General features: G+C 37.5%; 1 protein-coding gene across 1 annotated transcript in view; it reads right to left on the bottom strand.

Annotated features, from left to right (window-relative positions):
- trim44 (tripartite motif containing 44) overlaps positions 1-11,797 on the bottom strand; it is a 47,626-nt gene extending 35,829 nt beyond the window's left edge. Inside the window, 3 exon segments of the mRNA XM_032588556.1 lie at positions 5,978-6,055; positions 9,049-9,653; positions 11,565-11,797. Coding sequence (XP_032444447.1) covers positions 5,978-6,055; positions 9,049-9,639 — 669 coding nt within the window. The 5' untranslated portion in view covers positions 9,640-9,653; positions 11,565-11,797.
- Between the last annotated feature and the right edge of the window lie 8,725 nt (positions 11,798-20,522).

Genomic DNA, 20,522 nt, shown 5'->3' with positions numbered 1-20,522 from the left:
GCCACAAAATGAGGCCTCAGGAGGAACAGCGGCACAATGCAGGGAGGGTTGCTGTAAGGACGCAAGAGCAGCAAGCGAGTACAAGCCCTGGCAGGACATCAGGCTGATTGTTTAGGAAAGTGGGGACATGACGAAAAGGGAAAAATTAAGATTTATTTTATGCTCTTGCTGCAGACATGTATGTGGCAAAGTAAACAACTTCTTGTGGCTAAAAACTCTCTAAAACAGTTTGTTTCATGGTTTATAAAAACTTTTCCAGTGCTCTTATATGACACTTTAAATTACTATAACACAGCAACTAGACTGAAAACTTTAGAAGTTTAAATTCTGACCAGATACAAAGAATATGCATGTAGTCAAAAGTTAAGAAGAAGCAGAACTACTGGAATTCAAAAAAAGAACAGTATGAAAATAACACTACTCATGTTTCTTTTGACGAAAAAATGCAAGGAGCCTCATGAAATTAGCCTCAGCCTTCAAAATCACATGTCTCACATTGTTTCAAAGAAACAAAGCTTTAGAAATTTAAGATAAATATGCACATTTTTTAAAGGTTCGCATTGACTGTTCTTATTATTTAAAATATTCCATATGTAAATTAAATACACTAAAATGCTTGGGCACAGAATGCCTGTTTTAATGGTTTTTACAAAGTATTAAATTACTATGGGGGAAAATTTGCAAAGTGAGAGTTTATTTAAAATCTTTGGTCTTCCAAAATCACAGCCAACGGTGCTGCTTATTCAGTCCTCCTTTTGGTGTGATGTCTTTTTAAAAAGGCCTAAAAAGCATTAATAATTCAGTAGGAGTAAATGGTTTTGAACTGTCCTTGCCCTTGGCAATAGTGGACGTGTTCCAACACAGCAGTGCACTCTTACTTTCACACTCTTTTATCTCCCCTCAGAATTAGATTTTCCAATTTAGCTTCTTACAAAACAAAGCAATAAATATAGTGTTTATTTGAAAAACAATAACTCTGACACAATCACAGAAGTCATCTATTTCTAAGAAAGAAAGAAAAATAAGATAGCATGAGATCTTATAATAGTTTCAATGCTCTGCAACTTTTTTATTGCTTTTGAGTGAAACAATGTCAGCCAAGGAACCTTCCTGGTAATGCCATAAAATAACTGAATTAAAATGCAGAGATAGAATAGAAGTGACAGCCTTAAAGAGCAATTGAATTGGAGAGAAAGAACAGAACAAAGATAAAGGATAGGGAAAATTTTTTTTTTATTCCTCCACTGCCTGCCTCTCAGCCTTGAGTCTCTAAGACAGCTTTAATGTGCTTGCTTCTCTTGTAGATCATATAAGACAGTGAAAATGGATTTAGCCAATAAACACACATACACATTTGTGACAGGCAGTGCTGTGCTCTGCTGATGTATCATATCACAGAGATTCAGCTGTAAGGAGCAGCTTTACAATATGTGTGTGCCATCCCCCATACCTTAAAGTGAAGAAACAAAAAGTAAGTTGACGATAAAGCTAGTTAGTATCTGCCATAATCACATAAATGTTCTCTTTTCGCTCACTGAATGTAGATAATGCTCAATAATTTAGAAAATTGCACCTTCAGTGTAAGCCTTCTGATATGATAGTTGTATTAGATTTCACTTTGAACTGAAAGTATGACTTTTAAAACATAATTCACCTGCATGTCTATGGAAAGAACATACAGAGTCTTGCTAGCATGTTGATACCCTTCAACATTTTCAAATTTTGTCAGCTTACTACCACAGACTTTAATTTTCTTTATTTGGATATTGCGCAACAAAATCCAAATGACAAAGAAAATGAAAAATATAATTGTGGATTAGAATGTATGCTTCATATGTGTAGATGTATAGGTTTTTTTGTATACATAAAAATCAAAAGATTATGACATTCAAGTATATTCAGCTCCCTTTACTCCACTACACTTAAAGACTGTCTTCATCTGTTGGTAAAACTTGTTGATCACTATAGTTTTATTTCTGTGAAATCCAGCAGTTCAATAAGACCTTGAAGGTAATTAGAGAAAATGGTAAATGTGAATAGGAGCATGGCACAACTGAAAACAAGACAAGGTTGTCCAACTAACCACACAGGCTGAGAAAAGACAACATTATCCAGACAAGCAGCCAACAGGCCTATGATAAGTCTAATATAGTTTTGTTAGTTGTGGGGAAATTTAATGAAGCTACATACAGTGCAATCCTGGAAGAGCACCCATTAGAGTCTGCTAAAGACTCAGGATATTCACCTTTCACCAGCACAACATGCCCAAGCATACAACCAGAGAAAAATGGCTCCAAATCCAGACCTGACTCTATTAAAGAATATGTTGCAAGACTTGAAAACTGCTGTTGAGATCTCCCTCCAGACTGATTGAGAGAAAAGAAACATAATGGACAAAATTTCAAGAGGGATACAGCTGTAGGAGACTTACCTGAAAGAATTTGCGACTATACCTGTTTCTGAAAGGTACTAACTTAGTGGAGCTGTACAGAAATTGAAACATTTAAGATTTTTATAATCAAAAAGCTTGAAAACTATGAAAACTTGATTTTCCATTTCAGTTACACCCTATTTTGTGATGACGTATCACTTAACATACACTTAGGTTTGTGGTTATAATGTGTTAAAATATGAAGACGTTTACAGAGTATGAAAAATAATATTTTTGCAAAGCACTGATATAAAGCAGGCTGGATTTAAGAAGCAAACTGATAGTAAGGGTTAAATCTTTTCCAACCAGACAACCACTCTGGCTTCTTCCTCCTTAAAGTGTTTCAGGATGTCAATACTATGCAATTTAGCCTCCTCGAGATGCACTTTGTGTGTCTGTCTCTGTGTTGCTCACATACTTAGACATAACCTTCCTTACCAGAAGCAGTCTCTCTGAAGGCTGCCTGTCACGCATAATAATAAACACTGACATTTGAGGGAGCAGAAAGGACACGTCGACAAATCCACATAATGGTCTCTAACGCAATGCCCGGTGAGTGAGCAGGTAAGTGCTTTTCCTCAACACACTGCTCCCCTGCACTGAAACAGCAAAATGCACAACCTCCAGGAAATCCTATAGCTAGAGCTGGTATATCAATATGATAATGTATATGAACTGTAAAGGAGGGATAAAGGGTAAGGGGGAGCAACCTACAAGAAAGAGTGTTATCTCCCACAGGTGAGGGAAATTAACCTTTTACATTATGCCGCTGTGCCTGGGTCACACCTCATAGTATTCAGCTGTGCTCGGGTATGCCACTGCTCTCCTTTAGAGTTTTTGACAGAGGTGAAAATGTGGGCATGGTTGAGAGAGCAGGAGATGTTGCTACTTCTGCTTTCAGTGGTAATTTGCTGAGACCAGAGCCGCACGTTTCTGATGTTGCTTTTCATTCTTCTGCCCTTCAATGCATAACACACTAACTCTAGGCGGTCAGGTTTTATTTTCAGTGACACAACAAGCCTCCACTATACGGCATCTGTAATGGAAATACAGAAACTATTTTCAAGGTTGACTTGCTATGAAAATTCACCTTAAGTAGTTTTTTTTTTCTCTCCTTTAACATGAGCAGAAATTCACTAGTTGCACTGTTCTTCAGAGAGTAACCTGGAGGAGTTTCAGCAGGAATGCAGAAAAAATGTTCCATACAGACAAAAACTATCAAGAGACAAAAATAAAACAAAGAACCACAGCATAATTAAGCAACCATCAAGATTAAATATTGACTATATATGGGTCAGAATTCCTTTGAGAGCGACCATACCTGAAATATCTATACATTGAAAAGCTGCTTAAAACTTTACTCAGACACAGTGGCTCTCAAATCTGTAAGCAACCCTGTTAAAAATGTATGGTCTTATGATGGAATAAATATTTCTTTCCAGTATTATTGTTTTTATGTGGCAATTATCCTGTAGTATTCAACAGAGAATTGACACAGCTGTTGGAGAAAAAAATATTAATTTATTAAGCAAGAATTAAACACAAATTACACACTAATAGAATAACTTTTTTTAAAACTTCAGTCTTCATAAAAGGCTTACCAGCAGGCCACATATTGACTTATTCATGTCTGCCCCCTCCATCTTTCAAACATTGTCTTAATCTGGCAGATTATGAGGCCATCTCTTGCCCTCAGCTGTCTTCAGGTGACCCCACAGATTTTCTGCCATATTTATTTCTGAACTCTGGCTAAGCCATTCCAAACCTTAGATTTTCCTCTCATGAAGTCATTTTTATGTGAATGTGTTTAGGTGCCTGAACAATAAAGCAAGTGGAATGGCTGCAGTCCCATTTTCAATAGTGGAGGTACAAACTTATGTTTCTATATCCCTCATTTCATATCCCAAAGAAATCTGATCACTCAGTGCAGTTCACGAGATTCAGTCTTTTAGCTGTCATTAAAACTTTTGATTTATTTTTATTATTATTTTAAATCTCCAACACCCACAAATATTTGTTTTTCAGATCTACATTACACATATGACATTGTATAAAAAGGGTGTGCAAACATTTGGGGGTCACTATTCTGTAAGAAAATGCAACTTTTTTCCCCCTCCATCAACTGCTGAGGTTCAAAATCAGTTTAAAGACAGCTTGAGGGCATTTAGTATTCCACGTTTCATATGACAAAGTCTGAACAATATTCACTTTGAAAGAAAATAAAAAAATAAAAGTGAAAAGACAGCCCTTGACATAGCACAAATGTGCTGACACAAAGAAGTGATATCAGCAAAAGCCTACAGATGTCCACACTCATGTCATGCTACAAGCTGAATTTTATCTGCAGAATCCGTAACAACAGACTTGTGAATGAGGCAGCATAACATTCTGGACTGCTGTGCTTCTGCAACCCTAAAGCTGTGCTGTTTAATGCTGCAGCCTCTACATTACAAATGAATAACTTCGTAGCCTCCTGATACAAGGAGGTTAGGAATAGATTTGCTTTTTATCATTATATAAAATATCTTCTGTGAGGTTGCAGAAAAGTATTAAGTGTTAACATGTATCATGTTTGTTGCAAAATAGACACATCTGATAATAGCGTTTTCTTTATAAAGGTGGTTTGTTGTTTTTGACTTTGACATGAGGTTATCCAGGGTTTTCAACATCTTGCAGCATCATGCCCGAGTCATTCTCATGAAATCCATAAATATACTAGTACATCATTGATTAAAAACATTGACTAATTTTGTGAAATAGCACAATAAAGACATGTATTCAATAACACAAATAATGGTGTTAAGGTAGAAGTAAATGTCTTTGCATTTTTATTTTGCTTTTCTGCAGAATTTCTCATTATTGTCACATATCCAGCTCTGTCTAAATATGAGTTATGTTAGAATTAAAACATAATGGAATTAAATATCTTGAGGAAAATGTAAAGGACTGCGTGTTTTCAAAGTTTGGAAATTGTGCTCAATGAAGCAGCAATAGATGCCAATTTAGTTTGGAGAATATGAAAGAAATTCTCATAAATCAGTTGAACAAATAGGCCATCAAAGCAAGAAAAATCAAATCAACAATATTCTAGGTAGCTCAGTAGAGTAGTATATTATATTCACATTCCATCACTTCGGCATAAGGCAAGGTTATTTATATACAACCAATCATACATAAGTTAATTGAAAGTGACTCATTTATGTGGTTAATCTTTTCACAATAAAACATAATTTTAATACATAAATGTTCATACATGAGCTTTATTGCCATTGTCATATTTTAATAAAACTATTCCAGGGTTAATAGTGGAACTGTAAGAAGTAAATCTTATTACAATTTTCAGTAACACAAAGTTCTAAAGAAACATCTAACATGAATCCCTATATCCAGATGTAGATCATATAACTTTTCTTGTGCTGCTTTGAAGTTTTTGGTTAAATATAGCAGTTTGGAGCACATCTCCTGAGAGGTGCTCTTTAGCAAATCCTGATATCAACTAAACTGTGTTAGTATTTTACTTGGAGTTCAGGAAAGGTTTGCACTCACCTCAGGGTTAGTCCACTTGGTCTTGACGTTTTCAGCCATCTGCTGTGTGTAGCCCAGCAGGTCGTGACCCTGCCTGCTCTGCAGATAGAGAACGTCAATAAGCAGTAAATACAACAGTGTAAGATACTACATAAACACAGTAGGTGAACACAAATATTATGGTATAAAAACCCAACAATATATAAATTGATGCAAAACAGTATTTTTTATAGGGCACACCGATTTTGGTAATAGCACTTTACTTCTGAGTGATGTTTTTTTTTTTGTTAATTTTTGCCACACAAAATAAATTGTGTGTGACATCAATGCATCCTTGGCTGCAACTCTACATATAAAGCTTAATATCTTAAAATCATGCAATAAACTGAATCATGTAACGGGTCTGCCATCATCACTCATCAGTAGAAATTGTTGCAAGTAAGAATGAACACTGAGGTAGGTCTAGACTAAATGAAACGTCTTTGGACCACATGTGTGACCTTCTTTGGTGCTCATTAATCTGAATGTTTTTAAGTGTAAACCAGTGAGGCAGGCTACTTTACCTTTCTTTTCCAGATGTACAGCCACATGACAAAACAGAAGAAAATTAAATAGAATGGCTTTATATGATTTTTTTTTTTTTACTTTTGCCACATTTCCTAAGGCTATTGCAGTGTTCACAACTGAAAACTTTTACTGTTTAAGCAGTAATCCAAAGATAACACAATGATTGACTCCATTAGACACTTTTTAATTGATTCTCTTTGTAAACCTAACAACTTGCTACAAGATCTGCAGCATCTGGTTGTTACTGTCTACCCGTAGACAAGATCAGTGATGTCTTTTGTAAAATATAAAAAGAAAACCACAGTGATGCTAGCATTTATTCACCCAGCACATCAGTCACCCTTAATGCAACCTTACCTAAAGGGCACACTGCTCAAGTCAGGCACTCTAAACCTAAATACATGACAGATGCGGCTTTTGAGACTAAATGGTTCCTTTTAGTTTAGGCCCAGACGACACAAAGGATTTCTATATAAAATCTGCAAAGGTACAACTATTTATTTTTATCCATTCAAACTAATTTGAGAAGTCAGCATTTCAATGTTTATGGCTGAGTTTCTCAAAATGTATGCTTTGCAATTGTGTTTCATCTCATTGACAAATGTTTGTGACTATGCAGTGTCTGTGTTTCACTACAATGCAAAGCTGATGTTAAATAGAAAATAACTTGAGCATACACTAAAATCTTTTTCAACCTCAAATGGTACAAATGTTGTTTTCTAAAAGGAAAAAGGTAGAAAAAAAATGGTGACTCATATAAGCTTTTTTTTAATCTAAATTGTATAAAACAGAGACTAAGAGACTTAAGTGTCTGAACTTCTTCCAGATAATACAGAGAACCTTTGTTCTCATAAGTTCAATCTTCTGTGAAGTACTCTTCAGAAAGAACTTATTGTTTAGTGCTTTATTCTACTTATCTGTTGGCAATTAATTAGATGTAATCAGTTCAAGCATTTTTCTTTATTTCTGTATATTTACACAGCTTGAAAGAAACAACAATCTGTTGCTGGGATTGAATTCAGAATAAGGGGCCTCTTGAAATATCCATAGGCACTTACTCACAGAAAGAAAAAGATTTTGAAGAAATGTTTTTTTTTTTTTCTCCAAAGTAAAGAGGAAAAAATGTTAATTCATACTAGGGCTGAAACGATTCTGCGAGTGATTCAAGTACCTCGATTATTAAAATTCCTCAAGGGAAATTTATCTGCCGGGTTATTACTTGCATTGCGCGGAGCTCTCACTTCCCCCTGAGTTGTTGACGAAAGCTAAGTGTTAGCAGCTTAACGTTCAGTTTTCAAGTTCGGCCTGGGAGGATTTTATTGATTGATGATAATGTCTGGGTCTTTGTCGTTTTTTGGGGGACCAATAAGCATCCTTAAAATGACTGGCGCGATGCCTGGAGTACGGCAGTCTTTTGTCCTCCCGGAGCTGCTGCCTGGTGGCGGTGAAGACCGAATATCGGGGAAGAGCGCTGCAGGTGTATGTATACAGGTGAGCGGATAGACTGTACACTGCAGGTGGCTGCGCATTAGATAATTAACGCAAGTGTAGCTTTACGGATGAACCGGAAAATTTATTTCATATCATCCCGGTTGCAACAAATGGGTGGCGGAGCGCTTTGTGACGGCACATAGCTGGTAGATGTTTCTGTGGGATGAACGAAGGTGTCAAATCCCGTCGCTAACATGAACACAAAAGCTATAAATGGATGGGCAAGGTGAGAGTTCATCTGTTAAATTGACTGAAGATGAATGTATAAACAAAAAGCTGGAGTATTGACATTTTTTAAATAAGTGTATTTGTCTACCTCTTTATTATTGAATTGAATATACTGTTATGTTAGATTTACCAATGATTTACTTTATCTTTTTTTTATCCGATTACTCAATTAATCGTAAGAATAATCGATGGATTACTCAATTACTAAAATATTCGTTTACAACAGCCCTAATTCATACAACCATTTGGAATGTAAACTAAAAGAGTTAAATATGTATACATAAGAAAACATAATAAATGATTAGAAATATCTAAACTAATGGTAATGTTATGCTGTACTGAGCAACAGTTAAATCACTGAGCCCATTAAATATCAAAGGAAAAACATTGCGGAAAGACAAAAAAATATATTTATCCACATTTGATGTGAAGCAAAATTGACAGTGATGCAGTTTCATTTACATTTAATGGTTTTCAGGGAATGTACTTACATCGCAGTGCAGTTGGATCAATTTAATAATGAAGTCATGGGGGTGACCATGAAATGTTGTGTTTATAATATTAAACTAAGCGCTTACAAAGCTCCGTTGAGCTGGCTCTAAAGAGTGAAAGGCCTACAGCTAGTGGGATACTTGATAATGAATTAGAAATGCAAAGCAGATAGGTGATGGTCTGAATACATGATGCTGCAGGGCTGCAGATATTGTACAGCATGCCATAAGTGATTAGATCCAACACATTGCATGTAATAAATCATACTCTGCTAGTCCTCCATGTATGAACCTGTCATGTTGTTTGCTCCTTACCTTCTGCCACACATAGGCCTCGTGCAGAGTGATGATCTCATGATCCCTGTGCTCGCCCTGCACAGCGCAAACCACACAGATGATTTGCTCGTCTGGTTTACAGTACAGGGAGCCTTCCTGGCCGTGCTCTTTGCAGCGCAGTCTCTCCACTGTCACCGTGTCCCTCTTCCCTGCCTCTCCAGCAGCCACAGCCTCAGCCTCTTCCCCATCTTTTCCTTCATTCTGGGCATTTTTTTCTTTGTCTGCATCCACACCCTCACCACCTTCTGCCAGATCCTGATTTTCACTCACTTGAGCTGCTCTCTTTTCACCAGATCCATTCTCAGCTGCACCTTCGACTCTTGAGTCACTGTCTGTGTCCAGACCACAGGCCTGAGCACCTTCATCGTTATAAGGCATTAAGGTGTGCCGTGTGCTGCTGGAATGTCTGTCAGCGTGAATCGGGCAGAAGGCAAAGCTGCAGATGTGGCACACGTGCGTCGCTGGTTGGGCTTCATCAGGCTCACACGCATCACAGGAACCATCCATCTGTGGCAAATCATCTTGACTCAGCCCCGTGGCTCCCTCCAGGGATTCGTCTTTGTGATCCATCGTGACTGGAATATCTGCGCATCACATAAATAAGTCATACCAGAAACAAATAGCATGGGACATGGTATATAACTAAGATCTTCTGGGAGTGATTGCTATCTTTAAATGAGGCAAAAGTCCAAGATTCACAACTATAATCCCTAACATACAACAATCAGGCATAACATTATGACCACTGACGGGTAAAATAACACCCATTATCTCTTCATCAAGGTCCCTGTTTTGGGATAAAATATATAAGACAACAAGTGAAGATTTTCTCACTGATGTTGATGTGTTAAAGCAGAAAAATAGAAACACGGAAAAAACTGAACAAGTTTGACAATGGCCAGGTGTGATGGCTAATGACTGGGTTGGCAAACTTCATCTCTCATGGGGTTCTGTAGTGGTCACCAGCTATAAAAAGTGGTCCTAGAAAGGAAAATTGGGGAACCAGTGACAGGGTCACAGACAGCCCAGTCTGACTGGCTCATGTATGAAGCGATTGTAGATCTGATCTAATAGAAAATATGTTACAGCTCACATTGCTGTAGAAGTTTATTTTGGTTCTGCTCGATAGGCATCAGAATACACAATGCGTTGCACTTTGTTATTTATGGGTTGTATAGTTGGAGTGAAAACAGAATTCCCTGATGGCTGTGCCCTCTTTCAGCCCTTCAACTCTTTCTGCCAGATATTGTACAGCATCCTATAAGTGCATAAGAAGGCTTATGCAGTCTAGAAATGGTTTAAGAACTTGACTACCAAATTCAAAAACTGGAATATCACCATAATGTTAAGAACTTTGTGTTTCAGTGCTCATCACCTGTGTCTTCATGGACCCATTGACTTACATGTAAGTGTTTTGAGGTTGATAGTAAAGGGGTTAAATAAGGCTGGCAAATTTTTATGTACGGTACTATTTCTAAGATTATATGTTTTGTTTTTTTGTTGTTTTTTTACTTCAAAAGGCAATGCATGTTTCTTTCCAGTGCCAGGGCTATTTCCAAAAACGTAATCTGAAATGTATTAAGATCTTTGTCTATTTCCATAAGGTTCCCCAACAGTGGAAATGGACATTGTTAGGGAACTGCATCAACAGGTAAATCTCAGAAATCTCTTCCTTTAGTACACAACCAAGTACAGTGTAGGAAAACAAGCACCTCTAGGGCACTTATCGGATAGTTTGGGGTTAGCCTTGTAAATTTTCTATAGCTGATGAAGAATATTAAAGTAGACAAGACACATTTGTATTGTCTTCAGTCTAAGAAATTAGAGTAAAAAAATCAATCAGAAAGCAATAAAACAACTGACATCACATGTTGTCATTATATAAAATCAACAAATTGCTACTTTGACTGCAGAAATGTGGACATACATAATAGGACACAGGTGGTCATGACATTATGTCTGATTAGTGGCATGCTTCTGCAGCACATTAAGGACAGCAAAGCTCTGCAGAAAAAAAATATTAAATGTAAACCTTGCACACAAGAAAATACATTGTCCAAGTCCTATTAAACGGTATCCTGCTTCTGCAGCTACTGAAATACCTTTTTCACTCTCTCCTTAGTTTACTAACTCAAAGTGCTGAGTATGTGTAGTCTCAGCGGGTCCAAATATCTCTTGCTCTCCCAAGGCCCTGACCTTTATGCGTTTTTCTTTTTTTAGGTGTGTGTGTGTATTTATGTCTCTTCGAACTGAAAGGAGGAGGAAGACAAACATGCAGTATATTGTTCACCTGTGTCCCTCCTTACTTTCTCTTTTTGAGCTGTTGTTTGTGTACTATCCATCAAGGCTGACTCAGAATAGCAAAATAAAAATACTTGACTACAAGGGGGAAAATTCTCCTCTTTGCTTCTACCACTTCTTTCTGACTAACGTATTCACACAAGATACAAATCTTTCCCCTTTCTTTTACACTGCACAGTAGCACTGTTACTTACTTGTCCGTGTCTTCCTCTCACTTGTCTCTCTTTGTACATGGGCTGCTTTACGATAATAATGTGTCTATCAAGGAGTTAGCTTAAGCGCTAACTTCCTTAGCCTAATCGTTCTTATAATTCTGTCACGGAGCGGCTACCTGATACATTTCTCTTTAAACGACAGAGGTAAAGCTACGGTTCCAGTCCAACAGCATTTACTTCCTTATTTTCATGAGCTGCTCTCTGCTTCTTTTATTGTTCATTTTCACTCACAGCTTTCGGAGTGAGTGAAGAAAATAGAGACACGTAGAGGCCAGGCGGAGGAAAGTCAGTTTACAACGAGCAGAGAAATGGAGAACCAGCGGTAGGTAGACATAAAGCTAATAATTAGCTATACGTCCTGGCATTTAGTTTAAAAATATTCTCATTTAGATAAGTTTGCTTCTCATAGGGAATGAGACAGACATCTCTCAAAATGGAAAGTTTTTTTTTTTTGTGTCTGTCTGATGACATCATTGTAGAATATTAAATCAGATGTTACGATCAATTACATGAGCAGCCTTTAAAAATTACTGGAGTAATTTCATGGATGGTTACTTTTTACTTTTACTCGAGTAAAAATATCTTGAAGCTCTTAGATACTCTACCCACCTGTGTCCACAAGCAATTAAATTGTTTTATCTCTGGTTATGAGCTCCTGGTCTGTAGGAAGGTGTCCTTGCCATCATGTTAATTGTTAGCTACCTTTGCAGGTTCTCTACAACATTCAAGTCAGGACTATGGCTGGGCTGCTTTGAAACATTACTACTATTGCTAATATGTTAGTAAAATAAAATGGTTACCTTAAACCTAAATCTGCTAACTGTGGGTAGACTTCCAATATAGGCTGTTGGGGGATACAAGTTATTGTTTCCTGAATATAAAAAGCCATTATCTATACCTGCTTTTCCTTGCATGGTCACAGGGGCGTTGGTGCCTAATTCCAGAGGTCATTGGGCAAGAGATGGGGTCCACCCTGGAGGACAGCTCGCCAGTCCATCACAGGGTAACACAGAGACATACACTCACAAAGTGGAAGAATAATTAAGAGAGCAGTTAACCTCACAGTCATGTTTTCTGACTGTGGGACGAAAGCCAGAGTACCTAGAGAGAACAGAAGCATACCTGCAAAGTCCATTGTCCCACACATCAAGATTTATTGTAACGTAGTGTTACATATGTTAGGGAGAAGGAGAAGGGGATGGGTGCCAACGACCCTGTTCGAATTCCCCTATGGGCCATCTACCTACCTGCCTGTGTCCGTATTAATACACCATAGAGCGACGCAGGGTTCCTCAGAGATCCCCAAAAATGGCAAGTGGTGAATTGCCACAGAGCAGTTGCAACAAGCCCCACCACGGATGGGATCCAGAACCCCACGCACCAAGCAGCCATGGCAGGTGCACCCATCCTCCAAACCCCCCACTACCCACCAGGGCATAACCCACATCCCTTGCTCCCCTCACTCTCCACACTATTCCCGAAACCATATTCTGTCCCACCCATTCCCCCACAAGCTCAGCCTACAAATTAACAGCCAGCACAGTATCTGGCCCACCCACCAGGCTGAGAATGACTGGAGTAACTTTTAGCCAGAAGACAAAGACAGACAGTCTCATACAGTTGTACAATAAAAACTTTTAAACCCAGTGAAGTGTTTGCAAATTTGCTGCACACATGAATGTATTCAAATTATGTGGGGGGTTTGGAGGATGTCATCTACAAGAACATAGAGTCTAGTTTGCATTGCAGTTTTTCTAAAGATTGTATTCAAATTTTTGAATACAAAATTTTCTCTAGTAAGCTCGAATGCCATGGCCAAAAATAGAAAATGGTCTGGAAACACTGTGCATGCCCTCAGACATTAAGCTTGTCAGATGATCAGCCCAGTTTGTCTCTGATTCAGATCTAATTAGTCGTGGACTGCAGTGTTATTTACTCAAAAACATGTGAAGCAAAAAAACCCAGGCAGCATTAAAAGCCTGCTTGTGGATTATTAGTTGTCTATTAACTGCATAATACTGTTTTTAAGTATAGAAACTTTTTCAGTACCTTTTTCTTTGTTGTATAATGTCTGTATGCATGTTTGTAAGGAATTGCAGCAAAATGGGTAATCAACAGATAGAAGGCCATGTGCATGTATCTGAATAGGCCAGGAACAGAGAAAATGAAAAGGCTCAGCTGGAAGGGTAGAGCAACTGTGAATGTTTCTCACAAGTCCTAATGAGGATTTGTAATTATTATATCAGCTTTCCCTTCTGTTCCATGCCCACCAAAAAGGAACACTGAGACACAATGGAGCAGGATTAGAGGTCTGGAGAGAGATACAGAGAAATGTGGAAAAACAAACTGTTCTCTGTAGAGATCTAAAGAGCCTATTGAACTGGGCTTCACACGAGCTCTATTTGGCAAATACTTACCGACTGGTAGTTTGGTTTGAGTGCTACAACAGAAAATAACCATTTATGTGTTCCAAGAAACCCTCCAGCATTCTGCAAAAATGGATTACTTTTTCTGCACTGCTTTGAAGAGATTTTCTCCTACATTAAAAATGGTGTTACAGAGGGTTATATACATAAAAGAGGATTCAATGACAATGTATTTGACTGGCAAATATGTCTTTTGGCTTGGTTCTTGTGCAACGCTGATGTAATGTCTAAAACTGAGACAGTGTGTCCTGTGGGTATTGCATCTTACCTGTGTTCACCGACTGGAAGTGCAATTGAAAGCACAAATGGTTTTGCCTTTTGCACATCACAATGAACTCGGTTTCGCTTACATACTCGTTTGCACTCTTAAACTCACGGCGTTGTCTGTGTGATGACACACGCACCTTTGACTTATTACAGAATGTCTAAATGTCTTGAATTTTACTGCATGGTAAAATGACACTGTCGTTTTGCATTCTGCACAAAACTGAAAACAATTAAAAGCCTCATTGGCTTGCATGTCATTACGATAAGCAGTTAGAAAGAATGCAATATGCAATTTCTGTTTCACTTATCTGTTTCTTCGTCTCCAAAGGAGAGTTTTTGTGAAACAAAATGTGACGCGCTGTAGGAGCTAAATTTGTTTACCTAAATTCTATTTCTACAGCTCAGGAACTGCTGTGCACGAATGCTTGCAACACAAAGGACATCAAGCTCTTAGAAATAACAGCCAAGACTGAAGGAGGCAGTTCTGGCAGAAGAGCAGAGCACACAGAAAACACTTACTTAATCTTTTGGCTTTAACATTGTGTTGCTGGCATGAGGTCAGTTGTTGGTCTCAAGATGAAATGTCCTGCAGGGGAACAGCGCTGTACTGTCACAAGTGAGTGAGTCTGAAGTAAGTTAGCATACCCCCCTTTCTGATGATTTAGAAACGTAAACATAATAAGTATATGCAAGTATGCAAGTTGCTATAGACTTATGAAACATATAATCTGAGTTATAAGTTAACATTTCAGAGATGCATTTAAACTGTTCATTGTCAAGAGTTAAATTATTTTACAACTTAAAAGTTCTGTTATGTTTAAAAGCAAAATAATGGGTGCAAAAGTTTATGATTTATTATGGATTTTCTATCAATTTTACCCTAACAAATTTAAATATACATACACCTCCACTAATGTTTGATGTAATGTTACTTTAGAGCTTTTATTTTGACCACACGGTTTTTGTAACCATCAGGGTGTTGTAGCTACATTCTGCTTGACAGAATGCATAGCATTCAGTCAGATTGGTTGGCTTCCTGTTAGGAAACCAGTTTTTAAGCACAGCACACAAATATTCAACACGTTTTGATCTGGACTTTGGACAGATCATTTTGCAAGCTTGACAGCCATCAAAAGCCAGGTTTAGTTGGGTTTGGGATTGTTGTTCTGTTAGAAGATTTTATTGTGTGTAGGTTCCAAGCATCCGATTTGATATGAGTAAATTTGTTAGGATGTTTAAGAGACCATGCCAACGGTCAAATCTTTCATAAACCAGAAGAAACCCCACTGTCCATAGTGAAGTAAGTTCAGCACTGCCATCAAAAGAGTGTGCTGACCAAGATAGAAGTTCATCTCCCCAAAATTGGCATCTTCAATCACTATCTTTTTATCTTCAGAATCTCAGGAGTTAAGATAAGGCTTTCAAACCCAAAAACTATATATTAACTTTCAAGCATGGTGGCAATACCATAATGCTTTGGGGCTGCTTTTCTTCAAGTTAGTATGTTGCAGAAAGTGGATGGAATAACTAAGATGGAGGACAACCTCACAATTCTTTATCTTACCCTCAAATCAACATTTTGAAACAGAAAAAAAGGTTTTAAATAACCTGATTCCAACCCTGGTAAAATGGAAGGGCTATGCTGAAAAGCCAGGAAACCAAATAATTTAAACTAGCTCCACCATTTCTTACACAAACAGCCCAGTTAGAACTTCTTATCCTATGTGGATCATTAGATGACATTCACAATTCGTCAAACCAGAACCAAGTTCCTGCTTTTAAATATCATTCAAGTTGTACAGTATGCTACTATTATCAGTCCATTAAAAAACAACATTTCAGATGAGTCATTATAAGGTCCAATTTTAAACTCAACTGAGTGGTGAAAATGTCTAATCTTCTGACCAGAACTGCATCTAATCAAGAACACAGATTAAAAATGAAAAAGAGATAAAAAAAAAAAAAAAACTAACATCCTCAAGCCTGATCTGGAACATTATCCAATAGAAAGAAACAGAAATGTTTTACATTTCACTTGCTGATAAATCAGAGAGGCTGTTTTCTAAGATAAGCTTCACTTGTATTTGTACAAGGCATTTCAGAGGAGTGAACACTGTCAAGACTGAATAGAGGCACTGCAGTGGTCTGAGATACGGGTCAGTGCAGCAAGGCAGAGGCATAAAAATATGTTTTTACAAGGAAGGGCACAATCAATAACTCACAATATTTACTCAAGAATACGACTATTCTCTCAAAAAACAATCCTTGGTGTAGTCAGTATAGCAGAATAATTATGTACAATTAGTATTATTGAAGGCTACACATAATGTTTTTTTGGTAGGGTGGGGGGGGAGCCTGAGGTAGAGACTTGTTTGTGACATAGTTTATTTTGATTTATAGAATAGTTCCTCATAAAATGAAGCTTTCCAGTCATCTGTCCATTGTCCATTGTTCTTTTTCGGTCTCAAGGTAGATGGTGCATGTCTCGAGCTTTCATTGGGTGAGAGTCAGGCTACACTCTGGACAGGTCGCCAGTCCATCACAGCGCAACATAGACACATACAGGAAAAACAACAATGGACACACACATACACACCCATATAAGCAAAGTAGAACACAGACTGGGCTTTGAATCCAGGACTTTCTTACTACAAGGCAACACTGGCAGCCCTCAAAGCTGTTCAATAAATATGATATGTATACATTTGCATATAAATTGACAATATTTAAATAAAATGTGTCTCCTCTTAACATAAAACTGTAAGTTGTTTGTTTATCTGCCACAAGTCCTTAGTTTTTGTCAGAGATAGCTGTGTGTAACCCTTTTTCCCCTTTTTCTGACTCCCTTTTTACCAATTTGTTCCAGACCAGCTGACATAAGCATTACAATTTATATTATTTTTAGCTCAGAAATTTCTCGTAAATAGCTACATTCCCTAATGAGAAAATAATTTTTTCTTGCATTCACCATTTGCCATTATGAGCAATGATGCATGTTTCTATTAATTGGAGCACATTAGTCTCAGTCTTCAGTCTTCAGTAAGTTTATATAAGTGTCTTATGGGTTAATACATATCTTATTCAGTAATTGCATGGATTCCTATTGACCCTAGTTCAAGTTTGGAATACATTTATGGATGTGAATAGGTAGAATGAAAGATAGCCAAATGTTTGGGTTACTTATCCTGACATTTATTCAAGACTTGCGATTCAAGACACAGCTGTGCTTACAAGTACGTTGTAATTGTTTTATTAGCTTACATATCAAATAAAAAAAGCAAAGAACCCTTTGGAGAATATATGATCCTCATAGATCATTATTTTGCAAAGAAGAGTACAGATCATAGGAAAGAAAAACCTTTATATTATTTTTGCTGTGCCTTGTTTAGCATATAAATGTGCATTACATCCAGATGTTAGGTGAACACTCTTCAAAACCAGAAATACAAGGCAGATTAATTTTAAATGTGCCTTCACTGCCTTGTCATATTAATTTACTTACCAACTTGACATATATGCCACTTTTATCATCCGTTCACACATTCGGTGACCACAGTAAATCTTTTGCACCACTAACCTCAGAACATTGATGCACAATCTGTAAGTAGCTGCTTGTGTCTGCATCCCTTCAGTTTCCAACATCAACTTTGAATTCTCAAGCAAGGTGTTAAGGAAATTGTGCCTGAGCATCCTAAAGCAATTTGAAACATGTCATACTTCAGTAATCTTTTCATTTGTTGGTAATGCATAGGAGAGAAAACAGATTAATTTACATTTTTTAAGTTTCTGAAATTATTAGCTTAGTGTAGATGAAAGCTAGGGGAAAAAAGAAGTTTAACAAGCCAAATACAGTACTATGCTGCAACTGTATATTTTTTCTCACTTTTGTAGCAAAACTTTAAATGTTTTTTTTATTATTATTATTATTATTGGTGTTATTGGCTTTAGTTTCCTATTTGATCTGTTAGTTGTACAGAAAAATATAGATTATGTCTTTAGATTAAACTTCTTTGTCAGATTAAAAGTACCTTTGAAAATAACCTTTAAGCAGATACTGTATATACTTTTTATTAGACCAGGTTTCAGCATTGGCACAGTTACCCTGGAGCAGTCTGACACCTGACCATCACCCGCAGGCAAGGCAGGTGAAGTATCTTGCCCAAGGAAACAATGACAGAGAAGGACAGCAGGGACTTGAACCAGTAATCCATCAGTTACCGGACCGAACTCCTACCACCGTCACCACTGTTGCCCCTTAATACACAACTCCTGCTCAGAAAGAACCAATCATAGCCAGGGCAAGTGTCTTAGCATTGTCAGTCATCAATAAATGCACTTCAGCTCTGTTAATGGAGGAGAAACAACTTACAGTTTCTTACCAACTGTTTTTCTGCCATCATTGGTTGTGTCCTAACTAGCCTGTGCATTCATTGCAGGCTCCATTGTGGTAACCCAGTCAAAGCACAGCAGAGAGCAAGGTGGAGGGTGTGTACACAAGAGTGACTGACAGCATTAATCAGGCAATCTTCGCTTTGATTAGTTGTTTCTGACCAAGTGACGTATATATGCAAATAGCAGTAGGACCATAGGGAGGAGCTTGATTATTTTTTTTTTCACAGATTATGTGAAACAGAAAATTTTAACAAATGTGTAAAAATCTCCTGTCTCCTGTCTACACATTTGTCTACATATTGTTATACTCTGGCACTGTCCACAACAGACAAGTTGCTATATGCTTTATATCTCACTACTTCAGTGTAGGACTAAATTCTGCTAGATGGTAACCTAATTCCACTAACAGAACGAGGATTTTCCCTAAAGGATATTCCTAAAAATGGTTAAAAAGACCCGACATATTAATATCTTAAGATGTAGCTTAATGAGATGATCCTTGCTGTTTAGATGGAGCAGATTTGTTACAGAAGAGATAACACTGTTCGCTTATTTCAGAAGCTGTGGGAGCCATGTTTTGACAATTCTTGAAGTGATAATGAGCACTCCTGCTCTGTCATACACGTAGAGCTGTTTCATTTATTCTCCATGTATACTGGAGAATTTTGTCACAAAAGTTCATTAATATTTATGCATGAATTGTGCCTCCATGTGTTGAGTTTGTTTTTCATTTTCCTCTTAGGTACATTTTGTAATGTTTATTGATTTTCTGTTGTTAGCGTGACTGTATGCAGAGCCTCCATATGACTGAGCTGTCTTTTGAAATGTAAAAGTATGCTTTCTTACACTGTCCATTTTTTTTTCTTAACATAAAACAGCATCAATTTGGTCTCAGGAGTTTTTCAAAAGAGTTACATTACTCACTGAGCTCTCTGTGTTATATCTTAGTATGCAGCGAAATTAATTTTCTCTTGTCTCATGAAGAAGTTTTAGAAAAGCTGGGATATTCTTTGTTTGATCAAAAACAACTGTGTCCTCATTAAAGCTGCTCCATACTAATCTGGTTAAACTTTTGGATTCAGTCTAAATCTTCCCTCAAACCCGAAAGAAAAAAACGGTGAATCCAATACAATGGGTGGTTTGTCTAAGTAGGCTCTCGCTTGGCTGTACTCATACAACAACCTCTTGCTACATCTGTACTTCATCAGTGGAAAACAAGTGCATTCTTGTCTGTGAGTCAGAATCGTTGGCGCTGTGAGCACAACACTTGTATTTTTAGATTCCTGCCTTCTAAAAGTTTAAGACTGAGAAAGAATATATGTAAATAAAATATGAAGCACATATTTTATTTGTGCACAAATAATGTCGCATTAAGCTTATAAATATATATTTAAGTTGTGGTATAAAAAGACTCATTACTTTTTTTTAAAGTGCTGCATGCTTGTCCACAGCTGGATAGCTGTCTGCCGTGATGTCATGGGACATGGAGCAGATCGCTGGCATTTTGCCTTCCGACAATGACATTCAGTGTTATTCTCTGTGGTCTCTCTCTGCAGGCCCCTAAACGTGGGCGCCAGGTCACAATGCTCTTCTGTGCCCTCAGACGTATGGCATCCTGGCACTGATGTCGCCCTGGAAAATTCTCAGGACGGATGCGCCAGCCAAAAGCCTTCAACCGTTCCAAATCCCCGGATGGCGTCCTTTAGGCCTGAGGCTCAGTTTTCAAAAGGTTGAAAGAGAAACCTCTCTAATGTGAACATGTGCCCTGAGATACAGTATACAGTTAAATAGTTTATTTAGTGTAAAGTAATCCACTTAAACTTTTTCATATTTTGAAACAGTAATGTCATAA

This window comes from Xiphophorus hellerii, chromosome 2, assembly GCF_003331165.1.
Source record: "Xiphophorus hellerii strain 12219 chromosome 2, Xiphophorus_hellerii-4.1, whole genome shotgun sequence".
NCBI lineage: Eukaryota > Metazoa > Chordata > Actinopteri > Cyprinodontiformes > Poeciliidae > Xiphophorus > Xiphophorus hellerii.
This window is presented reverse-complemented; position numbering and strand designations above follow the sequence as displayed.